The sequence below is a fragment of the Opisthocomus hoazin genome, chromosome 15 (genome assembly GCF_030867145.1).
Source record: "Opisthocomus hoazin isolate bOpiHoa1 chromosome 15, bOpiHoa1.hap1, whole genome shotgun sequence".
Classification (NCBI taxonomy): Eukaryota; Metazoa; Chordata; class Aves; order Opisthocomiformes; family Opisthocomidae; genus Opisthocomus; species Opisthocomus hoazin.
The window spans coordinates 21,228,913-21,239,228 of record NC_134428.1 but is presented as its reverse complement, the minus strand read 5'-3'; the positions used below and the strand labels follow the sequence as shown (position 1 = coordinate 21,239,228).

At 45.6% G+C, this 10,316-nt stretch overlaps 1 protein-coding gene across 1 annotated transcript; it reads right to left on the bottom strand.

Annotated features, from left to right (window-relative positions):
- Window positions 1–312: 312 nt before the first annotated feature.
- BRAT1 (BRCA1 associated ATM activator 1) lies at window positions 313–10,293 on the bottom strand. The gene is made up of 13 exons (XM_075436436.1): window positions 9,874–10,293; window positions 9,010–9,164; window positions 8,084–8,231; window positions 6,898–7,270; window positions 6,688–6,807; window positions 5,445–5,536; window positions 4,873–4,991; window positions 4,182–4,368; window positions 3,742–3,815; window positions 3,091–3,193; window positions 2,710–2,808; window positions 1,507–1,685; window positions 313–1,290 (listed from the first exon to the last, which is right to left on the bottom strand). Exons 1-13 carry the CDS (start codon window positions 10,049–10,051, stop codon window positions 559–561), a joined length of 2,559 nt encoding a protein of 852 aa, XP_075292551.1. The 5' UTR covers window positions 10,052–10,293; the 3' UTR covers window positions 313–558.
- Window positions 10,294–10,316: the final 23 nt, after the last annotated feature.

Genomic DNA, 10,316 nt, shown 5'->3' with positions numbered 1-10,316 from the left:
TATGTTATCTATAGAAGAAAGTTTGTAATGTTAAGGATGATCGGCTTTTGACTCCTTGAATGCCGCCTGCTGCTCTAGACCTTAAAATGCAACTAGGAACTCAAGAACTCTCTTTTTAGAATGGAGATACAGATAAGGTCAAAACAAGCATCCCTTAAAACCAGTCTTCATCATTCCTAACTATTCTGGCTCTAAAAGGAGCATGCAACAACTTGTTTTCAGTCACTGTCTTGTTTTTTAAAAATTATTCTTTATGGAGGCATGGTCTGGTGCTTTCTTAAAAGACACAGGACTTAAAAAAGAACAAATGCCTTTCTTAATGTGCTAACTTTGAAAAGCAAATCATAGTTTATTGGAGACTACATTTTTTAACAAAAAAATCATCAGTATTAAAGCAAAGATTTTCTAATGCATTTAACAGCTAACAAAACCATCTTTTCCTCTGTTCAATGTAACACTTCTTTTTATCCTCTCTCAGGAAAGACAAGACTGGTAGCAAAAAATTCTCCTCCAGAAGAAAACTGCTTAAGCACTGCTCCTCCAGAGCAAAAGATGTCTTCAGTAACAGTCAGCTTCATTCTCCTCTATGGTCCCTACAGTAGCAAGGATGTCCTGTAAGAGGGACTGAGGGCTTTTCTCCACATGGTCACTACTTCTGTTTAGCTCATCATGTAGCTCTTCTACGTTTATTGCACCCAAAGCTATCATCATGCTCTCTGGATCTTCAAAATCCACCTTATTGCCACCATCTGTGGGGAAGTTCTGGGCCAGAGAATCTTCCCCTAGTGTCATTTGTAACCAGGCAGCACCGTGTCCTGCAGGTGTGTCTCCAATCTCTTGTGTATCCTCCAGGGTACAAACTGGACAGACATTCTCTTTTAAGCTATACAGTATATCCCAGGCTCTCTGACCTACTGGTTTGTCACAGTCACACAAAGACTGAAACAAAAACCTGAACAGTTTTGCTCGGCAAAATACCTGCAGCAACTCATTCTGATGAATGGAACTAGTGACCGTAGATGGGATGGAATCATACATGCAATCAGGATGGCCAAGTCGGCAAATTGTCTGACTACAGAAAATGTGAACCAGTTCCAAACCACAAAGTCTGACTTCCCAGTCTAAGTCATGCTCCACAGTTTGGATCACTCTAGAGACGAACTGTTCTGTATCTTCCAGCTGACCTGCGCAGCCTTGTCTCAGCCACTCGGTGAAGATGCTGATCACAGCCCTCCTAGGAAAGCCCTCTGGGTCCGTTGACAAGATTTCCTGAAGCTTTGCTACAGTGTGCTAAATGCAAGAAGACAAAGAGAAAGCACAATGAGGTGCAGAACACACAAAGAAACAAGAACAGTGGAAGTAAACGTGTATCCTCTTCATTATTGGTTGCAAAATCTGCCTGCATGAGACTACTGCTGTACTACTCACAACTTTCTTCACAAGGTATCTGCAAACTGATAAGCAGTTCTGCTTGATTCTGCAGTGGGTTACACAAAGTCATCATACCTCTTTATTATACTGATTCCCTACGACAGATGACTCCGGAGCAAAGTAAGTAATGAAGGCCAAGTGTCCCACAGCAGTCACAGCACTCGCTCGCACGTAGCTTTCTGGATCTTCAAGAAGATTTTCTGTAAGCCTTGGCACCTCCGAAGACAGGAGAGACTGCCTGAACTCATCCTGGTCTGTAAACAAGATGGCAGTCCAATGAAGTGAGGCTTTATTCTCTCGAAGCAGGAAGCTGTTTCCAATGCAAACAGTTCTTTGCGTCACACAAGGATGGCCACTGACTGCAGGGACAGCTGCCAGTGAGCTGAGCCACTGCAGAGGCCAGGCAGCTGCTCACAAGAGCACAGACTCCCTGTGTCAGGCTTTCCATTTTCCAGCAGCTTGGTGACTTTCAGTTAAGCCCTGCTAGACACTGGAACTTGGAAAAATCCATTTACAGTTGTCCCAAAAGCAAGACAAAACTTTCTCTGGGCAAGGGGGGACATGGTTTCAGCCTCATCAGACTTATGCCTTTGCTTAAAGGAAAAAAAAGATAGTCTTCCTTTCTTGCTGTCAAGACATATGGCAAAGAAAAAGAATGCAACTGCAGCACTGAGAGGGGCTGCAGGGTAACTGCTAATGCAGTGTGCTGGATACCTCCCCTGTGACCTGGGGACAACAGCAGTCGACGCCATCCCCTCGCTCTTCCAGCATCGCAGAGCTACTGTAGGAGGATTCACATTGCCTTAGTGCTACCCGCTGCAAAGCCTGACCTACCAGCAAAGTGGAAAATCAGCAATTAATCCAAAGCACGCAAAGCAGATCTAGGCTTTCAGCCTCCTAAATAGCAGCCCCCAGCCTGCTGAGTGAAACCAAACAGACTCCACTGCCGAGCAAGCTGAGAAAAGGGAAAGTATTATCTGCTGTTAAGCTTTGCCACCTGCCTTGACGTACACATCTCAACATATACGGTTGTCTCAACATCCCTCAGTTTAACTCACCAACACTGCCATTAAGGAGGGCACAGCAATCAAAGTTCAACAGAAAAGTAGGGCAAGTTTGTTAATTTTGTGTCAGATTTTGATCATGACCTAAGAGTAAAAAATCCTGACAATTCTTTCTTTTCTTACTCCTCCAGTTACAGGTCAGAGGATGCTTCACAAGCCCGACTGACTTTCATAACATTAAAATGAATCTGAACTGTTTAATCTCTGCACCTACCTCTCAAGCATTTAATCAGGACAGTGAGGAACTCCAGAGAAGAATCTCTTACTTCCCAGCAAGGACTGCACAAACGCTTCTGCAGCACCAGAAACACACCTGTAAGTGCAAAGGACAAGCTTGAATGGACATGAAAGACAACAAGCCTTACTGAAAAAATTGCTGTACAACCTCTACATCATTTTATCTGATGCAATCCCTTTTGCTGCTGCTGTGTGCTTCTCCCAGAGTTCTTCAAAGCACTGCTTGGCCAGCTAAACCTCAACTCAACAAAATTGTGAACAAATGAATCTTAAGTGCTTTGAGCAGGAAAGGTAGGCAAGAGCAGATTTCACACATGCCACTAGCTGCTGTTTGTCCAAACTTGAATAGCTTCGTTACCTTCCAAAATCTTCTCAGTTTGTTGCCACTGACTGTTGGAGCAGGACAGTTCCTGCAAGCACACCAACCACTTGGATGTAGCTTGAAATGTTTTCTTTAGAACCTGAAGCAATATAAAGCAGATTTACTTTACTACAGGAGGAGGCATTGTTGCCTTTATGCTAGACAAAAAACATTTTAGCCTCAAACTTACAGAGAAATTCTTGGAGTAAACAAGTACATATGCTTCCTTACTAAGAAGTAAACCACAAATAAATTTAACGAACACCTAGAAAATGCCTGTTCTCACCTTAGTATTATAAAGTTCTAGTACCTCCAGCTTTTGATTTGCAGTTGTCATCAGAGTCATTTGAACAAAACAAACCAAGAAAACAAAACCCCTTAATGCAAAGAATTCAGTCCTGACGAGCCATGTAGAGTATGTTTGTGCTGCTCTTTGATGCAATCGCTCCTGTCTTTTCAAGACTGTTCAGTTACTCCACTCATTAGAATTTTAGCTATTTCCTGCAAGCCACCCAGAACTAAGACAAGTCTCCTACATATCCTAATAGAAACTGTGCTAAGAAACAACTATTATCAGACAGTTTCTCAGAACTACATCCCACTGGGGCAACCTAATAGACTTGGGTCTCTCCTTCGTTCTCTACTCACAGTAGGGCTGGTGTTCGGACTCTCCAGGTATGCCTGAAGGACATCGAAGGTGCTTCCTATGAGTGTGTCACAGCCTGAAACACACAAAACAAAACGACCAATACATCACAATTCAACCACTGAAATACAGAAGGACACAGAAAAACTGTTTTGGAGGAGAAAGTAAGTACAGTCCCCAGAGTAAAGCAGAAACATCCAATCACTCACAACCACTAAAATCTTTTTAATTACAGCATTACCTGCCCTAGCTCACCAACAGAAAGTAAGGTTAGCCAAGACAGTAAGAAGAATTGGCAAAAATTAACAAGTTTCAGAAATGGAAATGGCAGGCTTCATTCAGAAAGATCAGTGAAGGGGAATGAAAAATTCTGAAACTACAGAATAGACAAGTATTTCCAAAATTAAAAAAAAAAAAAAAAAAAGCGCAAAGACTAACTCACCTTTTCGGTTTGAGAGTGCTGCTAGGACATCAAGAGCTGACCTCTGCACTCTGCAGGAATTGATCAAGATTCGGCTTATCGTGCTTCCCAGAGGAGAAGATGGACTCAGGAAGCCATTACAGAATTGTAATATTGTCATGACAGAGTGTAGCAAAGATGTATAGGGTAAATCCACTCGCAAATGCATCTAATGGGAAGTGATAAATAGAAAAAACAATTTCCAGCAAAAGTCTCAAGCATGCATACAGAGCAGGAGTTTTTAGTCAGGAGGCAGCAAAAACTGCAATTTCTAGTGTGTTCTTAAGGTACCACAATGCTAATAACTACCAAAAAATTATCTTCCTCTCTCCCAAGAACTACTGTACAGATGGAAGGAGACTCTTCTCACTGCTTGGGAAAGCAGTTCATGTTTATTCACTGGATGAGTAATTGCAGTAAAAGTAAGGTATGGTAATGAAGCTTGTGAAGAAGTATTTAAAACTAAGTGCAGTCCCTCTTCACAAGCCTCAGTATTCCTCTGTTTTCCTATTCAGAGCGTACTGTGCTAGATTTCTTTAATATATGGAAGGCCTCATTGTCAGCTCCTCTCCACGTTCTGTTAAGCCCTACAGCAAAAGTTTGCAACCAATCGTAATGGTGTCTTTCAAGGACCAGTTTGATCCCCAGGCTTTTTTCCTTCTCTGAATGTTACCAGAGACAGCAGCTTCTCCAGATGAGCGAGGGTCTGACACAGAAGAGTAACACACGATGACTTGGAGGACAGCAGACTTTCAACAGCAGCAGGATCACTAACAGACTCATCCAGCAAACCTAGAGGACCAAAGGAGGGAGGAGTTCAGGTTGTCAGTGAGTACAAAGGACTATGAATTTTAAAGTTAATCAAGATTTTCACTCTGAGGGTGACGGAGCCCTGGCACAGGCTGCCCAAGGAGGTTGTGGAGTCTCCTTCTCTGGAGATATTCCAGACCTGCCTGGACAAGGTCCTGTGCAGCCTGCTGTATGCGACCCTGCTTCGGCAGGGGGGCTGGACTAGATGACCCACAGAGGTCCCTTCCAACCCCTGCCATGCTGGGATTCTGTGATTTTCAGGTGATGCAGTACACATATCCCTTCAAATGCAACTGTCAGTAGGAAGCTGCACTTTACCACAAACACTGCTACTATCCTTGACTTTTTCTACTCTTCCTCCTCCAGTTTTGTCTGCACCAGACACTTAAAACACTGGCAAGCAGACTAGTCTCTAACTTTCTGTCACAACTGTACCTGCGTATTCCAGAGGCTGGGAGGCTGCTCTCAAAATACAGTCCATTGGCTGAAGTAGAACAGTCAGCGCCTGCATCCTCACGTCTTGTGGGCTTCAAGCAGGAAACAGCAGTTACCAAAACAAGAACACTTCAGTCCCTTCCCAAACATCTGCCCCTAAATGCTGAGCAGAATAATGTTTTTCATGAAGGCTTTTAAACAAGCCAGCGTTGACAGAGCAATGAAAGTATTATTCCAATTCAAGTCTTCTTCCAAGCCTCCCTGGCTAACTGAAAGCAGAGGAGAACTGGGTCTGGAATGTACAAGCAGCCTTATCAAGATATGCAGACAGTGGGATTCTGTGTAAGAAGGGGGTTCAGGGAGAGGCCTTTCTTGCCAACAAAATAATGTCCTTATATCATAAGATACAGGTGTTACTTAGCCTGTAAATCAGTACCCATATGTGCTGTGTTCATGTAACATCTGGTGATTTCTTGATGTTTTTTCACTACCTAAAGGGGAGTTATAGAGAAGATGCAGGCAGACTTGTCAGAGGCGCACAAGACAAGAATCTTAAACTGCAATGAGATAGATTCCAACTGGACATAGAGAAAACACTTTTCACAGTGAAATGAAAGTGGTTAAGCACTGGAGCAGGTTGCTCAGAGCAGCTGTGTAACCTTCACCCTTTGGGATATTTGAAACTTGAATGGTTAAGGCCCCGAGCAACCTGATCTATCTTTGAAGTTAGCCCTGCACTGAGCAAGAGCCTGAATTAGATCCCCCCTCCAGGTTCCTTCTAAGTTATTCTACAGCTGCCGACAGAGTCTCCAGATGCACACTTCTGCTGGACAGCAGTGAAAGCTCTTACACTATTCAGTGTTTTGTGAAAGAGAAAACTGAACAGAGACTACTGGATTTGACAGGCAGTCAAATTGTGTCCATCTTAATCAACTTTGGCAGTATAAAGTTAGAGGAGTTGGCTATTTCTTCCTGAAATTGGCCGGCTGTAGGTAAGATGCAAGTGTATACATGTAAATATGATATTGACTCCTTTCACTTCACCCTCTTTGAAACTGTATGATTGTTATTATCAGTGTCTGAAGTTCATTAGCTGCTGGCATGATTCTTGCCAGTCAGTCTTACATATTAAAGAATGTAGTGGAAAATGCAGTGAGGAAGAAAACAGTTCTTGGAAAGACACCAGAGAGATTAGTAAAGAAACATTTGCAGAGTGCAAAAATTTCACTGCAGGAAGTCCTACCATTTGTAGAGCCTCAGAATTCCCACTGCCAAAGGACCTGCGTGTAGTGGGGTTAAGTGTTGCAAAGCAGTAGTCACTAATGCCCAAAAACTGTCTTCAGTGTCACAAAGCACAGGGGACCTGAGAAGAAAGAAGTGTAGGTAATATGTCCTATTACACGGTGGAAAACAGATGTAATTCATCACTGGATCCAAGGTCCCAGATCTTTACCATGCCACGTGAAGCAAAAGATTCGCCAGCATGTGCTGTGCTTGAACAGTCTCTTCCATCAAAAAGGATTCTATTTGCTTTGCTATGCCTAACCAAAGTACTTTAGTCCACGTAGCACGACAATTGGCAAAGAGACTAGTTAACAGTTTTAACGACTGCTCGATGTGAGAGACAGAGCTGGACTGAAGGGAATCTTCTATATGCTTTATAATCACTTGGGCATACACTGGCCAGTCACAGTCCTTCACGCTGAGAGGTTCAGTTGTTTCAGACTCAACAGAGAGGGTGAGCATGTCCACCAGCAGCTGACTGGCAGCTGAAGCCACAAACAGGCTGGGATCCCCTTGCAGAGTGAAGATCACATCTATGCCTCCTGTATGAAAACAAAACAAGTCACTGGAGGTAAAAACAACAGCCTTCCTATTGTGAGGTGGAGCCTTGTTGCACTCCACCCATGTGTATTATTCTAATTCAAGTAACACACAGCTTTAAATGGCATTGGTGGGGTTTTTTATACTTTGTTGTTTCTACAGCGTTTCAAAGTCAGCCTGTCCTTAACAACAAACAAACAAAAAGCAAACAAAAGAAGACAGTAAAATTGTTTTCAGATCCTCAGGTGTTTTAATAACTCAGCAACAGAAGAGGATTTCAACATAAAATTAGCAATGTTAGGAGGTGACAGCGTGCTTACTGTGTATTTATGGAAGGAGCCTGTACCATCTCCAGACACAACCAGCAGGAAAAACATGAACGGCAGCAACGGCACTACTTTTCCATCACATGGACAGCAGCGCACGCCGCACGTTAATACCAACCCGTCTTTCAGGCCTCTTCGTACACGGGATCTAAATTTGGTGTTCGCAGCAGAATCTACATACCTGCACAACAACAATGGGACTGCAAATATGTGCAAGTATTAAGAGATAAATGAGCCCCTGGTTAGTTTTTCTGCACTAACATGACACTGAAGGGTACCTTTTAGTAAGAGTTACAAATAAGAATACAGCAGGCTTTTAGTAAGATATTTTTATGATGCGTTTCATAAAATGTGCCTTTTTCCCCTCTAAAAAGGGCATCATCTTCAGTGTTTGGGGAAAAAAACCAAACAAACAAACCTGAATGCTAACTAACTTAACAAAAACAGACACAGAGGATTTGGGGAGTTCCCAGTCCTAGAAGTACTCACCATCACTGCAGACGAAGTGCAGGGCAGGCTGGTGATGCATCATGGTGTGCACACCCTCCACCCAGCCACTTCGCACAGATGCATTCTCCCACAGTGCACTGCTCAGAGGCCCATCCCTACCAAAGAGCCTGACCAACAGCTGCTCCTGCTGAGGTCAGAGGAGAACACACAGAGTAAATGGTAAACAAAGGGGCTTGAGGGGAGTGGAGAGGTTGCCCTGTCATCCAAGTCAAGAGTATCAATACTGTAGTGAAACTTTTTCTTGGTAGAAGTATCACTAAAATAGAAAATTTTCAGAATTTCATGCTTAAACTCAACATCTCTCTTTCGTGGACTAAGCAATCGAGGTGTTCAAAACTAAAATTTCTTGTTTTTAATATGCTGGCACAACTTATGTATATCAGTTCCAGTAGACTGCTTTATGCAGTTGTATGCATATCTTCCCTCAAAGCCTATTGGGTTTTGAGTTTTGTACTCTAAATGTATTTTATTGCAGATAGCAGGGCTTTAGAAAGCTCCCTCATTTTTGCAGGGAATCAGAGATTTCCTGACAACCCACTACGGAAGGAAAACCACATCTGCTGGTGCAGTTTGAATCTATAGGATCTGTCCAGGGATACAACACTTTGCAATGACTGCTGTGAGACAGTGTTACCCCACATACTGTTTTGAGCTGAAAATGAGAAGCACTACATATCAGCATTCATAGTACTACTGTGGCAAGACAGAAGCAAGCAGACAGTGGCTTTATATGAGAACTGAAAAGAAACAGTCTAAGAGTAGGTTTTCATTATCATATCACTGTTTGTTGAGTCGTTCGATGTATGCCAGAAATTTTATAAGCAGAATACATACATTTTCAGGAGTCCTCCACATAGAAGGACGGAACACACACGTGGCAGCAGGTACCTGGGTAGCTGACTCACCTGCAAGAGCTGGAAGCGGTTTTCGGAAGCGGCAAGTATCCCAGCTAACCGCAGAGTAAAGGAGAGGATGCTCGGACTGGGCTCTGGCAGTGCTAGCATGGAGGTGATGAACTCTGTCAGGCAGGGGTTGTCCTGCAGCACCTCCACGGTAGGATCTAGCGACCGGGTGTTGTCCAAGGCCAGAAAACAGAGGGTCACTGCCAGGACTTCTGTCCTCTCTCATAACTCTAAGGTGTTTGCCTGAGCTGAGTGTAACCCCTCACAACTGTCAGGGACAAATTTGGGTCTAGCCCAAGCCCAGGTACAGTGGGCTGGAACTCCTCTGCTGTGAGGACAGGCTAGGAGAGCTGGGGCTGTTCAGCCTGGAGAAGAGAAGGCTGCAGGGAGACCTTATTGCGGCCTTTCAGCGCTTATGAGAAAGATGAGGCCAGGCTTTTTACCAGGGCCTGTTGTGACAGGACAAGGGGTGATGGCTTTAAACTAAAATAGCGTAGATTTAGACTGGATATAGGGAAGAAATTTTTGACACTGAGGGTGGTGAATCCCTGGCACAGGCTGCCCAGAGAGGTGGGAGATACCCCCTCCCTGGAAACATTCAAGGCCAGGTCAGACGGCGCTCCAAGCAACCTGATGGAGCGGCAGCTGTCCCTGCTCGCTGCAGGGGGATCGGTCAAGGCGACCTTTAAAGGTCCCTCCCCACCCAAACCACCCCCCACGCCATCCCGCAGGCCTCAGGCACCGCACAGCGTTTCCACGCGGCTCCTCTGAGGGGGGCTGCCCTCAGGCCTCACTCCCCCCCTCGGGCGAGGCCCTGCCGCTCACCGGCAGTCAGGGCTGGAGGGGGGGGGGGGGGGCGTTACTCACCGAACCTGGTGAGGTCCTGGAACCAGTCGAGCAGCTTCTCCAGGCAGGTGTCATCAGAGCCGGGCCGCCGAGGGTCGGCCAGGACGGCGCAGACCCGCGGCAGGAGGAGGGAGCACTCGCGGGTCATGGCGAAGCGGCGGCGGGCCCGGGCCAGGAACTCGGGCCTCTGGCAGAACATGGCCCGGGGATGCGAGGGAGTCCTCCCCGCGCTACCGGCCCCGGCCGCAAAGCGAGTGTCGCAAAGGCGGGGGCGTGGCCAAGGGGGGTCGTTAAGGGGCGCGGCGGCGCGGTGCGGTGGGTATCCCGCCTCTGTGCTGCTGTCGTGTACGGGGGGGGTCCCGTGGGGGTCCGCTGCTGGGGTCCGCCTGGGCCTGTCCCCGTCCCCGTCACCGGGCAGAGGCCGCTGGCGGAGCGTAGCGCAGCGTCAGGGTTCTCTTCCCCCT

What these genes read in the sequence shown, in the direction of transcription:
- BRAT1 (XM_075436436.1), bottom strand. Translation starts at nt 10,051, where the DNA reads ATGTTCTGCCAGAGGCCCGAGTTCCTGGCCCGGGCCCGCCGCCGCTTC. An exon ending in ATTCTGAGGCTCTACAAATG is followed by an intron (nt 5,537 to 6,687) that starts GTAGGACTTCCT and finishes TCCTGCTTGAAG; the next exon opens with CCCACAAGACGTGAGGATGC. An exon ending in CCTGATTAAATGCTTGAGAG is followed by an intron (nt 1,686 to 2,709) that starts GTAGGTGCAGAG and finishes TCTTGTTTACAG; the next exon opens with ACCAGGATGAGTTCAGGCAG.